This window comes from Mus caroli, chromosome 9, assembly GCF_900094665.2.
Source record: "Mus caroli chromosome 9, CAROLI_EIJ_v1.1, whole genome shotgun sequence".
Classification (NCBI taxonomy): Eukaryota; Metazoa; Chordata; class Mammalia; order Rodentia; family Muridae; genus Mus; species Mus caroli.
This window is the reverse complement of record NC_034578.1, coordinates 63,429,725-63,456,524: the sequence shown is the minus strand read 5'-3', so window position 1 is coordinate 63,456,524 and position 26,800 is coordinate 63,429,725. Positions and strand designations below refer to the sequence as shown.

At 47.6% G+C, this 26,800-nt stretch overlaps 1 protein-coding gene across 1 annotated transcript in view; it reads right to left on the bottom strand.

The window, feature by feature from the left end:
• Dapk2 (death associated protein kinase 2) overlaps positions 1 to 26,800 on the bottom strand; it is a 113,002-nt gene that overhangs the window by 18,096 nt on the left and 68,106 nt on the right. Inside the window, exons 4-7 of the mRNA XM_021172263.1 lie at positions 20,855 to 20,993; positions 6,427 to 6,556; positions 2,573 to 2,621; positions 1,859 to 1,885 (exon numbers count right to left, since the gene is read on the bottom strand). Of these exons, the coding sequence (XP_021027922.1) occupies positions 1,859 to 1,885; positions 2,573 to 2,621; positions 6,427 to 6,556; positions 20,855 to 20,993 (345 nt within the window). The remainder of the gene's footprint in view (positions 1 to 1,858; positions 1,886 to 2,572; positions 2,622 to 6,426; positions 6,557 to 20,854; positions 20,994 to 26,800) is intronic.

The following is a 26,800-nucleotide window of genomic DNA, read 5'->3' as shown; positions in this document are numbered from 1 at the left end:
AGCTCCTAGTTAAAATACGTCTACCTGTCTGTCCATCTCCCTCTGTGTTCCACAGAAGTGGAACCTCCATGCTCCCACAGGGTGGTATCTCCCACAGACACAGAGCCCGGGACAAAGCAAATCCATCTCTCGTCCATGTCAGTATCCTGAATGCCTGGCACAGTACTCTCTGATAGAACAGGTTTTCTTTCTTTTTGTTTTGCTTTTTGTTTTTAGAGACAGGGTTTCTCTGTATAGCCCTGGTTGTCCTGGAACTATCCCTGTAGACAGGGCTCACCTTAAACTCACAGAGATTCACCTGCCTCTGCCTCTTGAGTGCTGAGATTAAAGGCTTGCACCTCCACCGTCTGAGCAATAGACACCAGGTCTATAATCCCAGCTTGTGGGGAAACTGAGGCAGGAATATCACAAGCCCAAGGCCAGCCTGAACAATTTGGTGAATCTCTGTCATTGATAAACATAATAACCCTCTCTGAGTACCAAGTCTCCAAGAAGAAGGAGGAGAAGGAAGAGGAGGAGGAGGAGGAGGAGGAGGAGAAGGAGGAGGAGGAGTGGGAGGAGGAGAGGAGAAAGAGAAATACTTAAGGGACCCAGGGATGTAATTCGGCAGTTGCACATTTGCCTGACTTATGTTCATTTTCTCTAGTTTCAATTTCTAGTACCATAAAAATAAATAATTAAAGCCAGAGCTGCACAGTAAAACAAAACAATGATAAAGAAAAGTAATATAAAATAAAAATAGGCCTCATCAAGGCCAAGGAATCATAAGAAGACTGTGTGTGCTGTAGAATTCCTTAATAGTTCAATATGGAAACCAGAATTCTAAAGAAACCCAAGATTTAAGAAGAAACGGGTGACAAAATCTCTGGCTCTGGAATTACAGAGAAATGGTTGTTGACTCTGCGCCAGACTCAGCGAGGCTGTTAAAAGGCACTGAGGCCATGACCCTACCCTCGTGATTCTAACTTAGTGGACATGGGTGGGTGACATGGGTGGGGTCTAGGCCATAGTAGGTATTAAAAGACCTACAGAGTTGAAGCCTTCAGCTGTACTGCGGGAGTCACAGTGTAGCTCCCAGCCTGTGCTGCTGAGAACAATCCCCGGCTGTGGAATGCTGGCTACAGGCTGACTTTTACCATGAAAATGCCATAAAAATGGCACTCTCCATGTGAGCTACCAAGGGCAACCTCTGGGAAGCACTGGGGGCTGAGTATCTAGCAACCTGCCCTGTGTACCAAAACAGAGCCCAGGAAACTTGTACAGGCAGCTTACTCCCATCCTACTTCCTATAGCATAAAGTCTGCAGCTCCTATTTTTTTTTTTCTAATAAGAAAAACAGGTCCAAAGGTTAAATACTTGTCCCCGGCCACAGAGACTGAAAGAGACAGCACTGGTATCCTGCCCCAGATGACACCCAGTCCACAAAACAAACAAACAAAAACCTATGCAGGAAATCTTGGCTTAAGCCACTGGATACAAGGGGACAAGAAAAGGGGGGGGGGGAGGAAGGGAAAGAGTGTGAGAGGGAGGGTAAGTAGTCTGGGGATGAGAAGAGAGGAAAGAAGGCAGGCGCAGGCACCCTCAGGGCTTCTGGTAAAGTAACAGTCTCGCAGTAAACATGTGTGGTCCGCAGAGCTGAGCAGAGCAGCCCTAGCTTACCACAAAGAAATTTAGACGTGACCTGTGTAGGAGGGAGGGCAGCTCTCCCAGGCTAACCCTACTCTAGTGTAGGAAGTGGAGCTCAGAGCACTCTGCCTCAGGCACTGTGTGGACTTAACAGGTCTCTAGATGCCTCTCCGACCCTCTCTCCCTTCCACTAAGCAAAGCAGGGCTGCAGCCCAAAGCTGGAGATACTCACAGGATGTAGGTGATGACTCCAATGCTCCTGTAAAGGACAGTTGTGTCAGAGCTGTGTGATTTCAACCTCAAACCCTCCAGAGAGTTACCATGCAGGTACAAGAAGTCGCTTGCTTCCCCCAGGTGACCCCTGACTGCCACCTCAAGCCCCACTCCTCCCTACCAGACTGCAGCAGACAAGGACGCAATTGAGTCAACGACCCAAATTCAGGGTCTGACTTCTTCTATATTTGCAGCAGCTGTCATCAGGGCATAGCCCTTAACCACTGAACCCACCTTCCTTATATAATGAGTATAAGAATAAGAACAACCTCACAGGACAGCGGGCAGGGTCTTAGAAAGCTGAGTCATGAGCTACATCAACTGTAAAGTGGTGGTCAAATTAAATAAGTAATGAATTGATCACAGCAGAATTGCTAGGCCACACATGCCCAGGACATAGGATGCTCCTGTGGAACCAGTGATGGATGGACCGATGGAGCTAACTTAACTGCTCTCTAGACCCCAGTTGAGACTGACCCAGGAAAGCCTGCACTTGCCTCAGCCCCCTCCCCTGCTGACAAAGCTCTCACTGGCCAAGGATCTAAGCCTCATTGCCTTCTGCTGGCTGCATGGCTACTGCTCTTGGCAACTAAGAGTTTAAACCATAAAGGCCATGCCATAAAACAGGGGCTGGGGCTTTCTGCCCCTGGAAGGATCCCGGGCCACCACTTACCACATGTCAGCCTCCAGTCCCAGTGGCTCATAGTTCACGATTTCTGGAGCTGAAAGAAGTCATGTTTAGGAGTTAAGAGGGGGTAGAGATAAGAGGAGGTGGTTCTAGGGAATTCTACAGTATTGGGTGCCAATTGTCTCCATCTTGAGTCTCCAATAGTGAGGAAGGAATATTGGAACAGTAGATGGGGATAATCTGGATGTAAGAATGCTGAGAAAACAAGTTGCTAAGAACTGTGTGAGTTTCTACAGAAAGTCTAAATTGAAATCTAATTCTTAGGCAATGGTATAAAAGGGTGGGGGGGGGTGGCGCTTACAGGAGGGTTAGCTCATGAGAGTAAACCTTCAGGAATAAAGTGAGGCCCTTATAAAAGGCTCCAGGGAGCACATTCCCACATGAGAACAGAGGAAGATGCTGGTATCTGTGACAAGATCCCTCACCAGACACCAGGCCCATTGGCACCATCATCTGGGACTCGCAACTACAGAAACTGTGGTCAATAGGTTTCAGTTGTTTATTATAATCTAGCCAGTCTAAGGTGTTTGGTTGCTGGAGCCCAGACAGGGTAAGACATGAGTTTCTTGCTAACCTGGGAGAAACCACCATGAATGAGCCTTGATGGGGAGGGAGAAGGGAGGGACAAAGGAAGAGGATTGTGGGAAGAAGGTTTAGGAAGAAGACACGAAGGCCTAGTGATGATCTGTTATGGGGAGCTCTGGTGGACAGAGACTCCAGACAAGCTCACGCTGAGAGATGATGGAGAAGAAGACAGTCAAGGGCTTCACTTTCCTCTGAGTCCTGCCTGACAGGTGGCTTCATCCGAGGACATCTTTGGGGGTCACTGAAGTAAGACTATAAGCATGAGGGGATGCAAAAGCATGACAGAAGACAGCTGCTCCAAGGGAAGGGAGGGTGCCAAGCATCACAGCTGAAGCCATTAAAACACAAGTAGAAGTAGGAGCTGAGCCAAAGATACAGTGAGTGGCCAAGAGACGGTCTAGGGTGTGAGAGAAGATTCCACCAAAGAGACAAGAGGATCGTGAGCTGCCCAGAGAGCACAGAGGCCCCAGAAAGCCAACGCTGAACTTCATGCTCGCTTTGTCTGTGTCTTTTAAGAACGTGGTGATGGAGATGATATTATAAAGGTAATACCTCGCAAGAGAAGGAGGGAGCCTTGATAACTGCTAAGGCAAGAGGGGGCACATGAATTTATCCAGAATAATGTCTAAACCGCCGCATCTATAGGCTGTCTGCTGTCCTCTCACCTACATCTCTTCCTTCGACATGCAGACACCCCCCTACTGGCTTTGACTTTTTCCCAAGCTTTCTAAAAAATGGTGCCAGGGTGTATTTGAAATTATATCGCCTGATTGCTTGTGCTTGCTTCCTTCGTGGACTTCTGTTTTCCCCACTGTGTGATAGCCCATGTGCTGAGCTGCTGTCTGTCTGTCTGCAGCCAGCCCTTCTCAGAGAGCACTTGAATGGTTTCTGCTTCTCACAACTGGTACTTTTTTTCTTTTCATTTTTGCTGATAGACACAGAAAAGTGTGTGTGTGTTTTTAAATGATATTCAAATTAGGTGTAGACTTCAAGTAATCTATGAACTATGAATAAGAGAGGTGCAGAATTTGAGAGTATATATTTAAAGAATTTTGGGGGGCTGTGTGGGATGGGATGAGATAGGGTTTCTCTGTGTAGCCTCAGCTGTCCTGAAACTCACTCTGTAGAACAGGTTGACCTTGAACTTAGAATGCCTGCCTCTGTCTCCTTAGTGCTGGGATGAAAGGTGTGAGCTACCACCATCCAGACAAGAATCTTTTTTTTTTTTTTTTAAGTTGGGGAGCCAAGATCTGACTAGATAGCTCATGCTAGCCTCCAACTCACAATCTTCTGGTCTCAAATTACTGAATTAGAGAAACATCTATGTGTAGTTGCATGTTTGTTTTTGAGACAAGATCTTAGGCAGTGCAGGCTGGACTCAAACTCCCTGTGTAGCTTATCATGGCCTTGAATTCCAGATCCTTCTGCCTCTACCTTCCAATTCCTGAGATTATAGGTGTGGACCAGCATGCCCAACCCCAAGTTATTCTCACATGGCAACTTGACATCACTTGGACATCCAAACTGTGATCATATCTCTAGGATCATTTCTCTCTCTCTCTCTCTCTCTCCTTCTTCTTCTCCCCCCCCCCACTTGTGTGTGTGTGTGTGTGTGTGTGTGTGTGTGTGTGTGTGTGTGTGTGCATCTCTTGTTCATCCTCTCATTTACCCTATCTATGTATGCCAGGCTTAGTCCATCACCTCTGGGGGACTCTCCTGTCTGCTTCTCATCTTGCTGTAGAATCTGAGATTACAGACACGCAGTACCATAGCTGGCTCTCGGTGGGCTCTGGGGATTCAAACTGAGATCACACAGGCGTGGCGAGCGCTTTACACCAATCCATCTCCTCTGCCCTAGGAAACTAATCTCATTGCATCTTTCTAAAATGAGGACTGTCTCGTGCAACTACACACCGAATTTCTCTTTCAGAGTTTGTTTTTATTTCTATTTCTGTACAGGTGTGTGTATCTATGTGTGGGTATGTGTGCACACGTGACTGCAGGTGCTCACAGATGCCGGGAGAGGGGTTTGGAGTTACAGTTGATGGCAAACCATCTGCTAGCATCTAAATTTGGGTCCTCTGCAAGAGTGTGCACTTTTAGACACTGAGTCACCTCTCCAGCCCTAAAGTTCTCATATTTTGTCTGTTTTGGGGGGTTTGGAGGCGGGTGGTTGCTGTGTGTTTTTTGAGACAGGGTTTGGCCTGGAACAAGGTACTTGATGGAGAAAATAATCCAAGCTGCCTTTTAAGGAGGTCACACCCTCCATCTCTGAAACACTCCAAGTTCCATAAAAGATAAATGATTGTTTGATTCTCAACTCTCATTCCTTTCCTCTCTGCAGAGATATTTTCTTGTGAGCCCAAACCTCTGGACCAGTTCCCTGGAGAATATCTAGTGTGCAGGACAGAAAAGGCTAGAGCAGGGGGTGAGAGGGACAGAGGAGAGAGAGCAAGGGCAGGCCTCCACTGGAGCCAACTGCTCCATCCTGTGAGTAGAGGTCAGGCTCTCCAAAAAGGCAGGTGGTGGATCTGGTACCTGGCAAATAACTGCCTCTTTCCTTTTCAGAAAATCAAAAACTACTTCAGAGAGAGGATTCATGTGGGGAACCAGGACAGGGAAGGGATTTTAAGTCTGAACAACAAACTTCTTCAAGAGTAAAAGGTGGAGGTAGTTCTGGGGAATTTTAATGCTACAAATGCCCCTAAACCCCCCACCCCCACCCCTGTGGCTACTCTTTGTCCCAGTGGGCACTCAAAGCCAAATCCACTCCTGTCTCCTCACTGAGGTCCTATCAAAGCCCTTTCTCAACCCTTCAGTTTCTTGCAAGTATGCCAAAGCATGGGATACCTCAGCCCAGACATAAAGGATTGTTCCTAAGATTTCTGTCCCTCCTTCTCTGTCTCTGTCTCTCTGTCTTTCTCTCTCTTTGTGTGTGTGTGTGTGTGTGTGTGTGTGTGTGTGTGTGCTCCTACAGGCCACAGGACAATCTTGGCTATTGCTCCTTCAGTACAATGCACCTTATTTTTTGAGGCAGTGTCTTTCATCAGCCTAGAACCTGTCAAGTAGGCTCAGCTGGCTAGCCATTGAGCCCATCAGTATCTACCTGTCTCTGCCTCCCTAGCATGCTACTTGTAATCTAGGATTACAACTACTCTTGGCTTTCTTACACAGATTCCGGGCCTTGAACTCAGGTCTGAACTCCCTCCCCAATCTCCGTGCCAGACTGAGAGAAAAACAATCCCACAACTCACCAACAAATTCAGGAGTCCCAAAAATGTTTTTAAATTCAACTCCATCTTCTATTTCATGAGCCAGGCCAAAGTCAATCAGCTTGATGTGTGGAATGGGGATATTCTTGTCTAACAACATGATGTTTTCTGGCTGGAGAACAAAACAGAAAGAAAGCAAGATAGTAATTAAAGTGTTGTTTTGTGTTTTCCTGTTGGGTTAGGGTGGGGTTCGTGCTCTCTTGGCAGGGGGTCCGGGAAGGACAAAACCAACAGAGTTCTTGTTTTTCTGTCCTAGGTCTCCTAGCACCCAGGGTCAAGGACCAGTTATTACTAACCCTGTACTGACAGCAAAACTAGAGGACTGGGCTCCAATTTCCCATCTGTTTCTGAATGGAAGAACCCTTCAATGAGGTTCCCTGCTTCCTCATCTGTCAGACGGGATCGGACACCTGTAGGTAGCCTTTCCTACAAGCAAAGCCATGTCCCTGTGATGTGAGAGGGACGCACGGGCTTCCCCTGGGTTTATACAAGGCTCGCTAGCCTGGAGTGACTCTCTGACCTCCCTCTTGTCCCCTAGCCAGTCAGCTTCCTGTTGACTTTCTCTGAGACTGACCAACTTCTCTCTGTGTGTTTAAATAATTTTGGCTTTTGGCAGGACACAGGAAAAAAAAAATGCACCTGATTTCCAGGGAAAATACCAGCTGCCCAAACTATTTCTGGCCCAGAAACAGCTGCTGGCCCGACACAACAATGGCAGGCTTGGCAGAGAGAAAGGAGATGGACCAGACCCTCAGAGTCCACCCTGTTATCCCTCTCCCAGCTCCCAGGGTATCTGGTACAGGATCCTGAGGTCTGCCTTCTTCCTTCGCATTCAAGCTCTGAGACAAGACAGGGAATGGACAGGTCTACCTGCTTAGCCATCTTTCCTTCACCCCACGACAGCTGTCTTAGATTCCATTTAAATTGGACTATCCTGAAAACATTTCCCACACAAAACCTTTTATGTGACCTTCACAGCAGTGTCCCCACAAGAGTCAGAAAGCACTAGATGCCCATTAACTAATAAAGAGATACACAACGAGGAACATACACACACCACATACAATATTCACACAGGAAGCCCTACTTTTTCCCATGCTCGGAACTGAACCCAGAACCTTACTTGTGTGAGATAAGTACTCTTACAGGCCCTAAGAGTACGATTTGATGATAAAGAGGAATTAATCAAATAAGGTAAAAGGGAATGAATTACTCATCTACGTAACAATGTAGCTAAGCCTTGAAAATGTTACACTAGCCAGGTGTCAGGTTGCTTGCCCCAAAACCCTTGTACCTGGAAAGATGGAAGTGCATTTGAGGTCACCCTGGGTTACTCTTAAGTCTCTTCCAACAGGAGGAGGAGGAGGAGGAGGAGAAGAAGAAGGAACACAAGGAAGAAAGGGAGGAAGAGAGGGAGGAAAGGAGAAAGTGGAAGAAACATACACAAAAGGGCACATAATATAGGATTCTGCTTGTAAGGAATAATACACAGAGTCTGGGCAAATACATATGGACAGAAAGAAGATTAGCAGTTGACTAAGACTTGGGGAATAGGGCCAGTGAGATGGCTCAGCATGGAAAGCAGTGGTTCTCAGCCTAATGATGCTACCCTTTAATACAGCTCCTCATGTTGTGATGACCCCCAACCATAAAATTATTTCATTGGTACTTCATAACTGTAATATTGCTACTGTTGAGAATTGTAATGTAAATATCTGATACACAGGATATCTGACATTTGATTCCCCAAAGGGGTTGACAATCCTGAGGTAACAGAATTTGCTGCCAAGCCTGCTGATGTGAGTTCAGTCCTCAGGACCTCCAAATGTGCACTGCTGTGTGTGTATGCGCACAAATACACACATCAAAATGTAATAAATTAAAAGTAAAAAAGACTGGGGAGCCAGGCAGAGGTGCCGAATGTCTTTAATCCCATCACTCAGGAGGCAGAGGCAGGCAGTTTCTCTGAGAACTCCAGGCCAGCCTGGTCTCCAGATCAGCTTCTAGGACAGCCAGGGCTGCATAGAGAAACTCTGTCTTACAACACAACAAGACTGGTGAATAGATAAAGACTGCTAATAATGTGTGGTCTCTTTAGGGGGTGATAAAAACATTCTAAAATTAATTCTAAAACTGCACTGGGGATGGTTGTGCTTTTGATTATAAAATATATCATTTACACACAGCAAGTGGTGGATGGTGTCACACGTGGAGTAAAGTCCAGGAAGACTGTTAACCAAGCAAACACATTCGAGAAGATCAGAAGCCACATTCTCAAAAGGCCTGAGGAGGAAGAGTTCCCACCTTGTGCCTTGTCGGCGCCCCGAGGGCTTTCTGGTCTACCCAAGGGCTTTCTGGTCTACCCGAGGGCTTTCTGGTCTACCCGAGGGCTTTCTGGTCTACCCATTCATTCCCATCATAATCCTGGTTGGGTTTACAAGGTTTGCTCCAACTCTCTCTCCCTAGAAGACATTCCTAATAGCCCCAGCTAGGCCCTGCCTGACTGTAAGCAGACCTTGGTCACCCCTAGACCTCTGCTTGTTCAGTCCTTTTTGTTAGGACATCTGGCTGCTGTCTCCAGTCCAGCAGCCCCTGCCATCCTCCCTGACTCTCTGTAGAGCTATCTTCAACGGGAGGGAGAACTGAGACCTGGCAATGCCCTCCCAGCCCACATGCTGTGTGGATCCCTCATGGGGACACACTGAGCTGGACCCTAACTCTTAGCTAAACTCACACTTAATCTGGTCTGGTCACCCCACAACACATACACCAGGTGTCTCTGTCTCCCTGAAAATCTCTGTGACCTCCCATTGCTGATGCTAGAGACTTTTACTCAAGGGAACTGAGGCCCTCCCTCAAAATTTTTCCTTTTTTTTTTTTTTTTTTGGTTTGTTTAAATAACACGTTTTCTTTTGCATTTTTAAAGCTCGTTTATTTTTCTTGCCCTCTGGAGATTACTCTCAACTTTATTTTGAACATGTGTCAAAGTCCTTTCCCAAGGCAGATTTTCCAGCCTCTGCTGAAGGGAGTATGAGGGCAGAGGAGGTCAAGAGAGAAGATCCAGGCAGGCGGCCCCATCCCAGTGCCCCTGGCCCCGCACTCTGCTGGCTGCCTCGGGAACACTGCTGCTGTTCCTGCACTGAGCTACATTCTCCCCACTCTCCATTACTTCCCTGCCAGGAAGTGTCATTTCTCATCTACCCACATCATTGGCCACCTTGTCAGGAACTTCTCTAGGGATGAGGCCCTGAGACCAGGCCCTACACTATCCTGACCACCTCAGCTCAGAACCCATCTCAGCACAATGAATGCAATGGAAGCCACGAGCCACAGAGATGGACTCCCCAGAACCTGGATGTTCAGGACTACAGAGCATCAAAGAACCGAGACTGACATCTCTAGGGCATTGCTACCCTGAGAAAACAGGCAGCCTTGGATCTACTTACATCTGTGGCTCACAGTGGAAATGGCCTGTTCACTGGCTTGGAGGGATGGCAGACTACATCTTCTTACCAGAGACCCATCTGTTTCCAGCAGCTTAGAGCACTTTCCCTGCCCTGCCCTGCCCTGCCCTGCCCTGCCCTGCCCTGTCCTGCCCCTAAGCTGGTGCTGCCCATTCACATTTCAGTTAAGACAGCCAGTCTCCTCCAAAAGGTCTTCCTGACAGCCCCCTCCCTTCCAGCTCCCAAACACCCTGCACTTCCTCATTATAACACTTCCTTAGGTCCAAAGCTAGAGCTCTCTGGTTACTTGTCTATCGCCCTCCAATGGGCATCAACCTTCCTAAGTGAGTTGTTCTAGCATCTTCCCAGAGCTTAAGAGAGAGCCTGACAGCCACCAAGCACTCAGTAGGTGTTCCCTGAGAGAAACCAAGTACCTTTTATCAGGCCGATGCAATATGCAGGGCCCGGCACCAACCAATCACACGGTATAGTTTACACCTCGCTCAACTGCCTGGAGCAGAGGGTGTTATCTTTCCTTTCTTGCTGAAAAAGAAGCCATCAGCCAAGGGACACAGAGATTTAAGCATCTATCTGTCGTACCCAAAGCTCTTGCTCCCACCCTCTAGACTAAATGATCCCTTTCCCTGCTTGAGCTGGGGAACCCATGCAGATGAGTGTCTGGAGCAGGCATCCGCCTTCCACCACAGGATGGCCTTTCTTCTGTGGATGCTTTCATGCAAATGAGCATCCTCCAAACCATGTCCCTAGCCTGGCTTTCAGGCCTTCAAGAGCTCCTAAGCTAGCTGCTCTCGTCTCAGACAAGGAGACGGAATAGCAGGGAGGGACGTTTGGAGAGCTTAAGAGCTTCCAGAGGACCAGAGCTGAAATCTCAGTGCCCATGTCAAGCTGGTCACAATAACCTGTGACTCTAGCTCCAACGGACCCGACGCCCTTCTCTAGCTTCCAAAGATGCTTGGACATATGTGCCATTATATACACAGGGATATACATAAATAAAAATAGAAAATGAGGAGTTCTAGGAGGAGAGATTCCAAGTTAGGTATACACAAAGAAGCACAGCCTAAGGTGTTCAACCAGGGAGATGGCCTTGGGGCCGCAGGAAGACTCTGCTAAGTGAGAGGACTGGGATTCTTGTTCCTACCTCACCAACCACTCAACGGGCTACTTGAACTATTAGTTGGCCCTATATACTCAGACTGGGTGCAGACAGGCCATTGGCTCCCTGCCACCAAATGATATTGCTACCTCCATGCCACTAAGGGATTCTAGGCTAGCCAGCAAACACGGGCCTCCTTATCTGCAGTTTTTATAATTCTTCCTTCTGCCATCCCAGCCTCCAGTAACAGCCCAACCAGTTCTAGGGACCAGAGACTCATTTGGGTGCTCCATAGGATTCTGGCAGCCCCCCTGAGAAGTAGGTGCTACTACCATTACCATTTTACAGATGCAGGAAACTGAGGCCCAGGGAACTAAAAGACTTGCCCAAGGCCCATCAGCTCATGATGGCAGGAGAGTTTCCCTGGAAGTCCTGCTCCTAATCTTACTCCATCGACCAGGCTTGTTAAATATTCCAGTGGTCCCAGGGACCATCAGAAGTTCCTTTTGAGGACTGAGGCACTCAGATCTCTGAATTAGCCCCAGCCACAACCCCAGTTACCTTTCCAGCCTTCTGGTAGATCTCACATCTAGACCTGCTCTCATCCCACAGGGTGAGCACCACCATCTCAGACACGTCAGATCGCCTCTGGATGCAGCGTTACTTGCCTTGTGGGTGGCAAGTAAATCCCTCTAGGTAAATTCAATCCCACTAAAGGTTCCTGGTGTTGTCTCTGCTATCTTACATTCTGCACATTAATATTCACGTAAATGCAGTAAAAGAATTCCAGCCAGGGTTTCCTTCTCTGCCTGGTTGGTATAAGCCACCACTAGGAGTGCCAGAGAGCCCTCCTGGCTAGCTGTTAATAGGGCTAAAATATGGTCCGAAAGGCAGCCTGAGATCCAGCAAACTGGCTGTTCCCCAGGTTGTGGTCTCTTATTCCACCTCCCCGAATAGAAAAGGAGCCCAAGCCTGGGACTAGGAAACAGTTTCAGGTCCAGGAGCAAAGGTATAGTGCTTAATAAACAGGCCATTTCCTCTCTTTGGGTCCAGTTCCCTACTCCGCAGATGTCATCCTAAATTCCTTTAGCAGTTTTGATGTGACACATAATTCCAAGCTAACTGGGCAAACGTCTGCTGCTCTGAGCCCCAAGGCTAGACATGAAAAGGATCCTGTGCCTCTGCCTCAGGTCAGGAAAGAAGACTAGGCCACGGTAGCCACAGGAAACTGGGCCCCCAGCCAGACTGCCCTGTGGGTAGCACAATCCTGTCCATCCTCCTTGCCCCAGTCATCCTCGGCCAATGGTATTCTCTACAACCAGGTACTTAGCCCACGCAGCTGACATCACCTGCAAAGCATGGCTGGGGGAGGCACTGCATTCTTTAGGTGCTGCTGCCAGCCCAGAGCCCAGAGAGCTGCCACAGGGGGATGTGGTGGGGTGGGACTGCCCCACCTGTCAAAACAAACATGCCTGGCTTGGCCTGCCAGTCAGGCAGGCACTCTGGGAAAAGCCAACATGTCTGTTAGAGGTGCCTGCTGTGATACCAACTGGAAGCTGGTTCCACGGGACCAGCACAGCATACTCTGGTTGGAACAGGATGGAGGCAACCTCGGGGATCATGCAGTCAAGGGCAAAAGACAAGGGCTTGGCGTCAGGCAGCTCTGAATTCGCTTCTCGACTTTGCCACTGAAAATATGAATTGGGGGCTGAAGAGATGGCTCGGTGGTTAAGAGCACTGTCTGCTCTTCCAGAGGTCCTGAGTTCAATTCCCAGCAACCACATGGTGGCTCACAACCATCTGTAATGGGATCTGATGTCTTCTTCTGGTGAGTTTGGAGACAGCAACAGTGGACTCACATAAACATGCTTGATAGGTCAGAGCATTGTTCTGAGGCTTCAGAGAGAGGTTCATGGGTGAAGGGGCTGTAGCACACTGGCTAAGCTGCCCACAGAAGCTCAGGGTCCCCTCTGGGAGTGGTACTTGACACCCTGTTCAATCACCAGAGTTCAGGAAGGACATGTGCTCTCACAAACCATCTTTCCCACACTTTCACCTCCCATTTCCCTTCCCCACCCTGTTTTATGCTCCAGCCTCACAATGCTGGGTCACAAGGGATCTCACAGAGGTCAGTCAGTCAGCCATGTTGTGGAGAAGCCCAGAGAAGTCGAGGAGTTGCAGAAGAGGCAGAGCTCAAGTACACTGAATCACAAGTGCCTTGTTTGGCCTGCTTGCTGCTAGGTGAAGCTGAGGCCCGGCTGAGCTTGTGTTATTCGAACAAGAAAACTTCATGGGCAATGCAAGTCCAGACCCAGATTGGTCAGACACCTCTGGGCAACCTGAGAAAGCAAAACTGGTCCATCATAAACAACCCTGACCCACAAGCCTCCAGTATCACCCGTGCCCAGCCCCCATTATGTCTGCCAAAGACTTCCTGGCCCCATGGCCCCTACTGCCAGCTCAGCACCCACCTCACCTCCACTACCTCCACCAACACCACCCCAACCAGCAGTTTATTCTGCCAGATAACCCCATCCTAATAGTTCCCCTCCTGCTTCACTGCACAGACTCCACACCCACACAGGAATGTCTGTGACCCATCCCTCCAACACACTAACGGTTACCACCTCAGGGCCTCTGTCATCACTACACAGCCTCCAGCAGAACACCACCAGCGTGATAATCACTTCCTTACGTGTCCTGCCCACATTGCCCCAGGAGGAAGTCAGGGTCCTTGCCTCTTACTGTTATCTCTAAGCATCCAAGAGCGGCCAGCCTTGTACTAGGTATTCAGTTACTGGTTACAAGCAAATGAGCAAACCAACGCAGTCCCACGTATACTTCTCACACATCCTGTTTTCAGGGAAGAACCTGGCGTGGATAATGGCTAACAGGGCCTTGGAGTCTGGGCTCATCTTCCACGTTGTCATGAATAGCAGTCTGATACTGGGCAAGCTACCTACCGTCTCTCCCCTATAAATAGGGGATAATAATAAAAGCTACCTCTAGAGCAGTGGTCCCCAAGCTTCCTAATGCTGCAACCCTTTAATACAGCTCCTCGTGTTGTGGTGACCTCCAACCATAAAATTGTTTTTGTTGATAATTCATAGGTGCAGTGTTGCTGCCATTATGAATTGTAATGTAAATATCTGTGCTTTCTGATGGTCTTAGGTGACCCCTATGGAATGGTCATTCAACCCCCCCACCTCCAATTGAGAACCACTGCTCAAGACACTTACTGGGAGGGTCAAACATGATGTACAAAGTGGGCCGTAGGCATCAGTGTGACTCTCCCATTGAGTCTTTCCCTCTCAGAATGAGGACCTAATCATCTGCCATCCTTTCAGGCAACACCAAACTCCTGTCTGTCCCAGGAGCTATCAGCTGAACCTGCAGCCCAGCCTTTCTCCTCCCCGAGCATCTTGGAGGATATGGGACTATTGTGCCCAAGTGTTCTGGGGATAAGTCTTCTGTTGTTGTTATTTGTTTTTGTTTGTTTGTTTTGTTTTGTTTTATTTTGTTTTATTTTGAGAAAGGCCCTCACTCTGTAGTACAGGTTAGCCTAAAACACGTGGTGATCCTGCCTCAGCCTGCTGAGCACTCCGAATGACAGGGATGAGCCACCATGCTTAGATTTCTGGAAATGACTCTTGCTTTCCCCACTACGTTAATAAAAAAACAACCAAACTAGTATCCCTTTCCAACGTTCCTCACAGCATCTAGCTAGCAAGTCATGTAGAATGTATAGAAAAAACCTGTATCACTTAACAGTTTATAAGGTCCTCATCTCTTTTGATATCCACTGCATGAGGCCAGTCCTGTCAGGATTCAGGCCACACAGATGAAGAAACCAAGGTAAGAGGTCACGAGTTCTTGAAGGCGGCTCAGCCAACAACAGCAGAGCTTGAGCTGAGCCTACATGCCTCCTACTCTTTAGATGCCTCTCTTCATCTAATTGATGCAGCCATAGCCTTGGGATCACCCAGCCTGCTGGCACAGTAGGCATTTCACCATGGCTCTGTGCCTCAGTCAGTATGCCGCCCCAGCTCCCTGCTTTTCCTAGAAAAGCCACAGCTGTGGCTTAGGGAAGGGTGGAACTCAGCTGCCCTTAGATTTGTCAAACCACAGCCTCCACCTAGTCACCAGCAGAGGGACCACTGTGTGGCTCTGACCTCTTGCCCTTGCCCTTGTTGGGAAAAAAACAGGAAAGGAAATCACTGCCTATTCTTTCTCTGTTCTGCTGTGGAGGAAGAGAAGTGAAGATACAGAAGAAGGAGGAGTGGGGAGGAGAAGGAGGAAGAAGAAGAAGAAGAAGAAGAAGAAGAAGAAGAAGAAGAAGAAGAAGAAGGAGGAGGAGAGAGAGAGAGAGAGAGAGAGAGAGAGAGAGAGAGAGAGAGCGCAGTCATGGCCATGTGAAGAGAGGTGGGAAAGAGAGGAGGTCTAGAGAGGAGNGGGGAGAGGGAGAGGGAGAGGGAGAGGGAGAAAAAGAAATAATTAGATATCCTGGCAAACTTGTCCTAAGGTATTTGGGGCTTCTTATCAGCAGGAAGTAGTTAATGATAATGTTGACTCCTTTCCCCTCCATCCTTATTTTCTCTCCTCTCCAGTGTTAGGAGGTTGAAAAAGTGAGAGAAAAGGGGTGAAGAAGTGTGGAAGAAAGAAGAACCCACAAAGTAGCCACGGCTACAGGACAGCATTTTTGGTTTAGTTTGCTCAACTGAAAAATAGGGAACATGTTGGCCCAAAGAAGGAAGGAAAGAAAGGAAGAAAGGAAGGAAGGAAGGAAGGAAGGAAGGAAGGAAGAAGAAAGAAAGAAAGAAAGAAAGAAAGAAAGAAAGAAAGAAAGAAAGAAAGAAAGAAAGAGGAAAGAAGAGAAAGAGAGGAAAGAAAAGAAAAGAAAAAAGAAGAGAAACGAAAGGAAAAGACTAGAAACCAGGCACAAGCTTGTCACTCGGGAGACATAAGCAGGAGGATCAGGTGTCCACAGTCATCTTTGGCTATATGGCCCTTGTCTCAGAAAACCAAAACAAAATGTATAGCCCAGCCCAGACGTTGGATTAGCTGTATGAATAACAAGTGCTGAGTTGTCATCTGATACTTGTGTGATCTTGAGCGGTTACTTAATCTCTTTGAATCCCAAGTATTTGGTTTGTAAAAATATGACATCACCTTCTGCTGCCATGAGGATCAAATGAGGAAAAAGAGGTGTAAGCATGCTGGATTCTAGAGAGTACTATGCCCTTAAATGTTGCCGTGACCACCCTTATGAAAGCTTGCCCAGCAGTCTCTATCACACCATGAGTGTAGGGCAGCACTGAGGATGATTCTGGGCATAAAGGAGCTTAAAAGCTTGGGTTCTGGGGGCATTCCTGGCTCTGAAATTTACCCTCTTACTCATGTTCATAAAAACTAAAAGCCTCCTCAGAGTCTTGAACATCTGGATTATATATCAATTTAATCATTCCTTATAATTTATTATTTTTGCTTTAATATACCATCAGTCCTGAAGACTACCTTCTATCTCAGAGTTCTCAGGCTAGATTTGGTTGGTACAGAGAGGAAAGGATACATCCCAACTCAGAGGAGAAACTCTCTCAAATAAACTAAGTATACAAGATCATATACAAACACCCTCTACAAGGCCTCTATTTGTACTGAGACGATACACAAAAGTGAGGTTTCTGAATGGTTCTTGAGGCCTATTTCCCTATGGGCATCTTGCCTGATGGTTCCTGATACCAACAGGCAGTCAGTCCATGTCCCTTCCAAGAGGGTAACAGCCCTTATTCTTCTACTCTAACCTATTCAAATCTGTGTCCAGTTCTATAACACATGGAAGGTCACTTTGCCTGAGGCTAAGAACTTACTCCTTGGAGGTGGGCATGATTAGAGAGTTCCTATTAGGCTTTATTTCATATGGCCTCCTCACCAAGCCTCACTGTGTCCATCTCCCTGAAGACACTAGGCTCCTGGAAGGCAGGGACTATATCACATTATTTAAGTGTTTCTCCTGGATTATAATAGATCTTCAATAAATGTGCACACTCCTGAGCTAGCTGCACCCTCTGCCTTATAACCCATGAAAAGATGCTGGGTTCCATGGCATCTAAGGGTCTGTCTGGTTGTCACTAAGGTGTGCATTCATGTGCTCACTCATCCACTCAGAGTGACTCATCCTATGTCAGGTAGTGTGCAGCAGAAAGTAAGTCCTAAAAGAAAAACACTTTGAACAGAAGTTTGCACAGAGGGTAACAGACACAAAGGCCTTGGTTAATTCTTAGAGAATGAGCAGGAAGGCCCTGGGAAGGGAAAGGGAAGAGTAGAGGGGTTGCAACCCACACCCTTGGTCTTTAGAATTACCTGGAAGATGGGCCTCTGGGCATGCATGTGGAGGATTAGCCTCATGTTTATGGATGTGGAGAGACCTGTATTTATTGTGAGTGGGACCCTTCCCTGAACAGAACTCTATACAATGGAGAATCAGCCTAGTGCAAACATGCATTTCCCCCTCTCTCTTTCTTGACTATATGCAATGCCCACCATCTTCACGCTCCTGCTGCCATGTGACTCCATGATGGACTGTTCCCTTGAACTGTGAGCTGAGATATAAACCCTTTCTCCCTTGAGTTGCCTTGGTCATGGTAACTAAGACAGCTTCCCAAGAAGCCATTCATATCACAAGGGTAGAGCAAACAGCTAACCCTTCTAAGCTATAGCTCCTTCAAGCAGGAAAGAGGACCCAGAGAAAAGGTAATAGATGGGTTTGGAGATGGCATAGCGTCTGTGTATTAGGGAAATCTTTCTTGTGGAGGAGTAACAGAACACAAGCAAGTAGCGGGAAACAGAAGCTCACCAGAGACGAGGAAAACTAACAAGAACAAGTGGATGTCGGATGGTAGAAAGCAACATGGAACCAAGAAACCTCTTCTAGGCTACCAGCTGACTGTATCCCCCAAAGCTAGTGAAAGCTTTCAGTATAACAGTACTCAAAGCTACACTCTGGGTATAGGAGGTGTCTCCTAGCCATGAGGAAAATCCATTTGTGGCCTTGCTGCTCATTATTTCCCAAAGTTGCCTATCTGGGCCTAGGCCAAGAAACCCATGAGAAGGGAGAATCAGAACGTTCAGAGTCTATATACTGGAGGATGGATGGGCTTAGCAGCATCTTTGCCCTACATGTACCAGGGTAAACTCAGACTGCCTTTAGGTCATGGAAAATGTCCAGACTCAGTCTGAGGGCTAGAAATAGCCCCATCAGTCACCCCACCACACAGCAAGTCTCAGCTCTCTGCATTACCAGAGTTTGTTTTCCTAGTCTAGCAGAGCCCAAAACATTGTAATAAGAGTTGTGTTTTCTTTTCTACTCTTCTGGGAAGGGAGGCAACAATAACAGCGCACAACACGTACTCTGCATGCGCCTCTGAGCGCTGCTCCCCTCTTATGTCAACTCTGCCAGGTAAGTGGTGGTAGCTACAACAGGGCTGAAAAACCAAGGTTCAGGTGTCTTCAGGTGTCTGGCAGAATCAAGCATAAAGCCCAATACAGCTGACTCCAATGCAGGCCCCCTTCACCAGAGCAAACCCTTCCATCTGTATCAGCCACTAGAGAAAAGACAAAGGGAAGCAGTCTCCAGGAGCCAGTGAAGGCCCAAGAAAATAAGTTAACTGCCTGTAGAATTATTAGGAAGGAAACACAGATGCAATCCAGTTAGACCATTACCTGCCTGGTGTATCACTATCCAACTGCCCAAAAGTTTGTCCAAACCCACCCTCCACTGGGACCTCTGAGAGAACTCTGTAAGCCATCTCCCATAGAAATCCTTTTAAAAGCCTGCAATAACTGGCATCAGGAAGGGGCTCGTGCTGGGATAAGAGCTAGGACAGGGATTCTTGTGTGAGTGCTGTGAGACTGGAGGCACTCACTTCATGTTCTCTCTGGATCAGTCCCTCAAACTAAAATGTGGAGTCCTTGTGGATGCTACCTCCTCCTTACCTTCACATGAAATTAAGCACCTAAGCAATTAGAGCTTGACCTCTGTCCCTTACCATCCCTTACCTAGATTACTGCATAAGTCTTTTGGCTAGGCTTCCAGCTGCCCGGCTGTCCCCTTTGCATCCATCTTCCCAGCCAGAGGGATCAAGCTGAAATATATGTGTGCTACCCTGTCCCCAGTATCTCTCAGGGTAAAAGGCCTCCTTGGCTCAGCCTTTGCTGCTCTCAACTGCTTCCTACCTCTTCCCAGCCTCTTCTCCAGTCATGCACACACATTCTTTCTCTGTACTTCATTGATGGCTTGTGTTGTTACTGAGATCATATACACAGTATATAAGTCTTCCTCAGATGGTCCTCTCCCTCTGCAAATCCCTGTTGATTCTTTAGAAAAATCAAATGCAGCTTTTCCAAGCAACTAACTAACACACACACTCTCTCTCATAACTTCAGGATGAGTTAAAGGTCTGTCCTTTGGGCTTACCAGCTCCTCACCAACCCCACTATCCCCACCCCAATCCCCGACCTACCAGTGCTTCCCTCTGTCACAACTCTTAGAATGGCTGATCATTCTTTTCTGTCTCCTGCACAAATCTCTGAAGAAAAACTAGCCAGGTGGGTGGTAGAGCACACTTTTAATTCCCAGCACTTTGGAGGCAGAGACAGGTATCTATCTCTCTGAATTTGGGGTCAGCCTAGTCTACAGAGGGAGTTCTAGGACATTCAGAGTTGCATAAAAAAAAAACCCTGTCTCCAAAAACAGAAACAAAAAGAAAGAAAGAAAGAAAGAAAGAAAGAAAGAAAGGAAGGAAGGAAGAAAGGAAGAAAGAAAAGAGTTAAGCCCAGGAAAAAATGCTGAGCATGGTGCACAAAACAGCACAGGGGTTTCTGCAGAGAAGACTGGGCAGACAGACAGACAGACAGACAGTTGTGGTGGTGCACACCTGTAAGCCTGGCATGTGGGAAGCAGAGGCAGGAGAATCAAGAATTCAAGGCCAACAAGTTTGAGGTCAGCCTGAGGTACATAAGAGTGTGACTCAAAAGCAAAATAAAGAAGCAATAGCTGCCAATAGTGTGCGGGCGTCCTCCTACAAACAGGGATCTCTTCACAAGGTGAAGGGACTTCAGTGAGTCAGCTCTGCGAACGAAGGCCCCTCAGTTTCTGTGCCTGAGCTCAGTTACTGAGGGAGCCAGTCCTTCTGCCTTGACCTCAGCATACACACAGTTAAACATGGCCACGATGAACTTTCTCAACCCTGAACCCCAGTTACCACAAATGATCAGTGGGCCCTGGAAGCAGTCTTGTGGCTCCAGTTTGGGGTGAGGGAGGAGCAGGCAGCCAATGGTCCTTGGGCTCCAAGATCTGTCACCTCCACTGAGGAGACACAGAAGGCCACGCTGTGCTAGGTCTGGAGTATCAGCTAAGCTCAGCAATTCTGCAAATCCTGCTAGTTCCGCCCCCTCAGGGTTTGGCTCTCTCTCGCCAGTAACTTTCCTCTGGTGAAATGAGTTCTGTTTCAAGTTTCTTTTTTCTTTTCTTTTCTTTTTTTTTTTTTTTTTTTTTTTTTATGCCTCACCACCTACTCCCTGGAAGAGATAAAGTGTTCAAAGAGCTTCTTGCAGTCTGTCCCACGTGAGGAGGACCTGATAGAAGAAGTGAAACTGAGGTGGACACATGCAACAGGCCATTCCTTGCCCCGAGGTCGGAATTGGGGTTGAAGGTGTGCGGAGTGGGCCTGTGGGCACTAGACCCTTCCTAGCAGTGGCAAGGGCACAGGGTCCCTTCCTCCTCATTAAATAAATAAATAAATAAATAAATAAATAAATAAATAAAAGCTTGCCCTTTACCCGCTGTACTGACCTTGAGATCAAAGTGAGCAATTTTCTTTGTGTGAAGGTAATTCACCCCATCCAGGATCTGCTTAATGAAGCTGGTGGCTTCCTCCTCACTTAACGACTCCTTCTGGGCCAGGAAATCAAACAGTTCTCCTCCGGACACTCTGGAAGACACCGGCGGGGAGGGCCAGGCCCAGTTAGTTTTGTTTGTCCTGAGGCCTGGCTCACGGGTGCAGGTCCTACAGCTGACTCTCACATTGTCTGGAAAGTCAGATCTCCCTTGCCCTGTCTGGAGCTTGGTCTAACCAGAACCTAGTGCTGGCTTCACTTCTGTGTTCTTTCTGTTGAAGCTCCAAATAAAGAATCAGAACGAGGCTGATCCCAGAACGGCCTCTGTCTGTGCTCTAGGCCCAGGTCCCTCATTACCCTAGATATTACTCTTTTTTTCTGTAAAGAGCAGGCTGTGCCCCATTGTGAATCACATTTCAGATAGAGCAGCAGTATGAATGTAAGGTACATGACCTGGCATCTAGCTAGTTAGTTAGTTGGTGATGATGGGGCACAATGCCCATGACACACAGGCAGAAGTCAGAGGTCTACTTGCTGGAGTCAGTTCTCTCTTTCCAAACATGTTTGTTTCAGGGATTGAACTCAGCTTTCCAGTCCCTGACTTGGTATCTTGTTTGTACATATGAACAACTACCATCTGTCCCGAAGGCACATCCAGAAGGCAGAGAACGATAAGTGAATTATTTGCATTAATAAAAAAAATAATCTCCTGAGAATTAATTGCAGTCACCAGACCAATGAATAACAACAATTCCCTCACACACGATTCATGAAAGGAGAAGCCACGGACTACAGTGAGGCACACCAGTCCATCACTATCATGGGCCCCTCCAATATGTGCTTGCCGTGTAGATCACCAGGTGACAAATTCCAAACTGTCCTGGACTCAACTAAGAGTGATTGTCCCTGCTCCTGGTTCTGCCCACTTGGAAGCTATCCCGACCCAATGTCTGATCGCATGAAGTATTCTCCATTTGTACCAACCCTCACTCTGCATGTGTGTTCATTTGTGCACACATGCACGTAGAAACAAGAGATCAGTGTCAAATGTCTGTCTCAAGTGCTCTCTGCCTTATATTTTGAGACAAGATCACTCACTGAACCTAGAACTCTGGATTCTGCTAAACTGGATGCCTGCAAGCTCTTCCTGTCTCCTTTTCCCTAGTGCAGAAATCAGAGATTCGTGGCTTCAATGTGAGAGAGCTTGGGGACTTGGACCTAGGTCTTTGCGCTTATGCAGCGAGCACTTTACCAACTGACCCATGCCCGAAGTCCAGGCATCAATCTGCATTATCTTTTAAAGTCCTACAGTTTATCCAGGCTTGGTGGTACATGCTTTTAATCGCAGATATGAGATGGGGACACATAGACCTTGGTGAGTTCCAGGGCAGCCAGAGCTACATAGAAGGATCCTATATACCACACATAAATCATAGGGAAGCTTTATAAGCACCCTAAGTAATCTGGGACTTTAGGCAGCCCATCCCATATGATAGACACACATATTAACTAAAGGACCAAATCTTTCCCCTTCCCCTACCACCGGGGAATCAGAGACAGCCAGATTCCAAGAATGTACTATGGGCTACTTGTCAATCACATAGCATGGGACCACTCTATCTCCTCTAAAACCTACAAAAGAGATTACTTAGCCCTTGTAGGTCTAAATTCTCTTTAAAACCCTTGCAATGTCTACTTTTATGTATATCTATGGCACTAATAATTCTTCTAATAAGTCTCTTACCCAAAAAGACGATCTGCCTCCACGTGCTGGTAAACCCCAAACAGAAGCCTTTCAGTTACACAAGAAGACCACTATCTACAAAGCAAGTTCCTCCCCAGACAAGTCTCCTAGTGCCTTGATTTTGAATTTCTCAGCCTTGAGAAGTATAAGAAATAAGTACCCGTTTGTGGTATTTTGTTACATAGTTGCTTGAAGAACCCAACATAGGATGTTTGTACTGAGTGAGGTGATGCTGTCACCAAAAAACCCCAACAAACCAAAAGCAAAAACCATGGGAGTGGGTTCGGAAGTAGGTAAGGGGCTGAGGCAGATGAGCTGTGAAATGCATGCTGGGATTAGTCTTCAATGTCATAAGTGAGCCACAGAAAATGGTTCTGGGGAGGGGAGTCTCAGCACCCTGAAAGTATCTAAGTGGTTCTGGATAGAACTCGAGTAGAAATACAGGTGGCGACCCGCCATTCTGATGAGGTTTGCAGACAGAACCGAGGAATGTGGCATCGATCAGCGGAAGTACTTTATTACCATTCTTGTAATAAAATAGCAGCATAGAATGTCACTGAATTTTGTTCATGTGCTAGTGTCTTACGGAAGGCCAGACTTGTGAGTGATGAGACTGGATATCTAGCTAAGAAAATGTCTACGCACAACGCTGATGAAGGAGTCTGTCCCTCTCAACACAGTGAAATGTAAATGTGTGTGTGTCTGTCTCTGTGTCTGTCTCTGATTCCTTCCTTGTCTTCTCTTTCCTCTCTGTCTCTGTGTGTGTGTGTGTGTGTGTGTGTGTTTGTGTGAGTGTGTATGTATAGACAGCTTGCAGGAGTCAATTCTCTCCTCCCACCATATGGATCCCAGGGAATCAAACTCAGGTCATCGGGCTTGGTGACAGGTACCTTACTCACTGAGCAACTTCACTGGCCCAAAGAGAAATATTTTAAAATAAAATATTTGTTTGTTTTTTTTTTAAATAAGGAACATGTAAAAGTTTTAAGTTTTTTCAGCCTATTCCTGTCGGGAAGAAACCCATGAGAAAACTGTGGTGGAGAGAACCCAGGTGGAGCGGAGGTTTGCCTGATAAGGAGATTTACAAGGATCAGTTAGCCCAGCCCAAGGAAGGCCAGGTGTTATTCATCAAAACAATGGCGATTAGTCAACTGTATAAAGAGCCCATTGTCCAAGACAATGAGATAATGGTTTCAAGTCGTCTCAGACTTCATATAGAGAGGGAGCTCCACTTCTGTCACAGGGCCACAGAGAGGGCCTGAAGGACAGGACCCTACCAAAGGAAGAGCCCCCCACTGCCCAGCCCTGGTTCATGTTGAGGCCTTTGCTTCCAGAACTCCAGCTCCATGCTCATCAGTCACCCCAGGTGCGGCTCCACTGGTTCCTAAAATGATTGCTCTGTGCCAAGCAAAGCTGTGTGGGTGTGGTTACTTCCACCTGGATTTCAAAGGACGCCTCAGAGCTTGGTGGCCCCTGGAAGGAGAACTGTGTGGGGGTGGAAGCCAATGCAGAGAGCACCTACTGCATCAGGGAATCGGGCACCTGGAGACTCCAGACCAGTGCACCCACGGGTGTAGAGGACCATTCTTGTCTGGAGGAGCCACAGCCAGGCAACTCCAACCTGTGAGGGTTGTGGTCTAGGCTACTCAGAGCAAAGACAAGAGGGCAAGGTTACCCAAAGCTGTTATGCAGGATGTGAGCCCTGGTGAGCCTGAAGGGCAAAATATTGAGTCCAAAGTGGTCTTTGACTGACTCAAGACCCGTCACTCATTTCTTCTTCCCCAGTTTGCTCCTTTGGAATGGAACAGTCCACACTACTCCTACCACACACAGGACGTTAAAACCCCAGTGCTTGCTGGTTGCTCCATTTCAGCTGAAGTGTAGTTTGCTCAGGATGGACCCTCTTGACTCTCACCCATAACTGACCGAGATGTACTCCCCTAAGATGGTGGCTTCTGTTTGTGTGTTTTGTTTTTTTAAGACAGGGTCTTCGTTTGTAGCTCTGGCTGGTCTAGAACTTGCTCTGTAGACCAGGCCGGTTTCAAACTCACAGAGATCCGCCTGTCTCACCCTCCCAAGCACTGGGATTAAAGGTGTGTGCCACCAGGCATGGCTTGTCATCAATGTTTAAATTCTGATGCCAAAATCATATAAGACTCTTAGGGTGCAACAGATCTATTGTACATGAGTAGATGACATGAGCTTTTGGGAGAGGAGAGTGAGGTGCCACAGTCTGAATGGACTGAGACAGACAACAAAGAGGAACAAGTGCTAGACCTGACTGGCTGTGACCTGGTGACTCATTCTCCTGCTCTAGGAAAGCCGTGGTTTTTCCCACCTGAAAAAGAACAAATTGGGCAAGATGGCCCCTAGGGCTTCCCCTCCTTGGGTTTATAAACTATGGCCTCTTCATGAACTCAGGATAATCTATACATGGTCCCTAGCTTACACATAAATCCTCGTAAAGTAATCTCTAGGAAACTACAGGATTTGCCCTTTCCAACATTTTCTGCACCTCCATAATGGTGCACATGAGTGTCCTGGCCTGTGTACAAGCACCTCTGTTTGCTAAAGTCCTCTCTGTCTAGTCTGTTTAACAATATTTAAGCCAGGCAATGGTGGTGCTCCCCTTTAATCCCAGCACTCGGGAGGCAGAGGCAGGTGGATTTCTGAGTTCGAGGCCAGCCTGGTCTACAAAGTGAGGTCCAGGATAGCCAGGGCTATACAGAGAAACCCTGTCTCGAAAAAACCAAAAAAAAAAAAAAAGAGAGAGAGAAATTCCGTGAGCTGTGCATTAGCAGTCCACACCTCTGGTTTGTGGCTGTGGCTGCCATGTGACCAGCAAGCCTTTCCTGCTGTGAAAGACTGCACCCTCACAGAGTCAAAGTAACCCCCTCCTCTCTCCAGTTGACTTTGTGGGGACACTTTTAATCTCAGCAGAGGGCTGGTGTTTATTTTAGGTTGGGGGAGGGAGGACAAGGGTACACATTGGAACAAACCTGCTGTCTGTTAAATTTCAAAGCTGGGACAAACAGCTTGGGTGCGTATTTAACATATCGAAACAGACCTGCCTCCAGGTTCTTCCCGCCTCAGTCCCTACCTGTTACAGGGTGTGGCTGGCACACCACACCTCTGCCCTGAACTTTCCAGCCCAAGGGCTGGGTTGCCCTTCCCCCAGAGGCTCTCCCCCTTATAATCCAGACATTTTGGTTACCTGTCCTCTTTTGTATCCTGTGCGCCTTTGTCCTGCTGGCTGTTGTACTTGGTTCCCTGCTCCTCACAAGGTTCAGGGATGTGACCAGACCATTCAGGACGTGTCTGTCTGTCTCTGGCTATGTTCTCTTGCATACCTAGAATAAATGTTCTCCTCCACCATACCCAGGATCAGTCATGTCCGCTCCTTTCCTTTTTATTTCTTTATTCACTGCCTGTCTCTGGCTATGTTCTCTTGCATACCTAGAATAAATGTTCTCCTCCACCATACCCAGGATCAGTCATGTCCGCTTTTTTCCTTTTTATTTCTTTATTCACTGCTCCTGCTGCAGGTCCTTCCTGCTCCGAGTGAGCTGGGCGTGGCCTGTAGGGCTGAATGGGTGCTGGAGATCAGTCTAGCATAGCATTTTCTATGTCTCAGGGTGACATCATCCAGCATCCTGTCCTCACCCTGACTTGGGGCAGGTACTGGAACCTCACAGTTGCTACAAGGGACACCTTAAGTCTGTCCCAGGAAGGGTTAGGGTGGAAGTCCAGTCCTTCCACGACCTTAACCTCAGGATGGGCTGTGTGCAAGTTCCTGGGTGTCAGCTTTTCTTCTTGAAACAAGAGAGAGACTTCTTGGCCGCCTTTGGGCTGACTCGGCGCTGGGAGGCCTTGACAAGTCCTTGATAAGTCCTAGGTACAGTGTCCCTGCAGGGGTGCCGTGCTGGAGCAGGTCTCAAATAAAGTTTTATTTAAAGTTCACCATTCCTACAATATGCCTTCCAGACTATTTTCTCACTTGACCCTCACATCTACCTGGAGGAATGCAGGTTTCTTCTTCTCTCCATTTAGAATAAAACTGAGAGCCGGGCGTGGTGGCGCACGCCTTTAATCCCAGCACTCGGGAGGCAGAGGCAGGCGGATTTCTGAGTTCGAGGCCAGCCTGGTCTACAAAGTGAG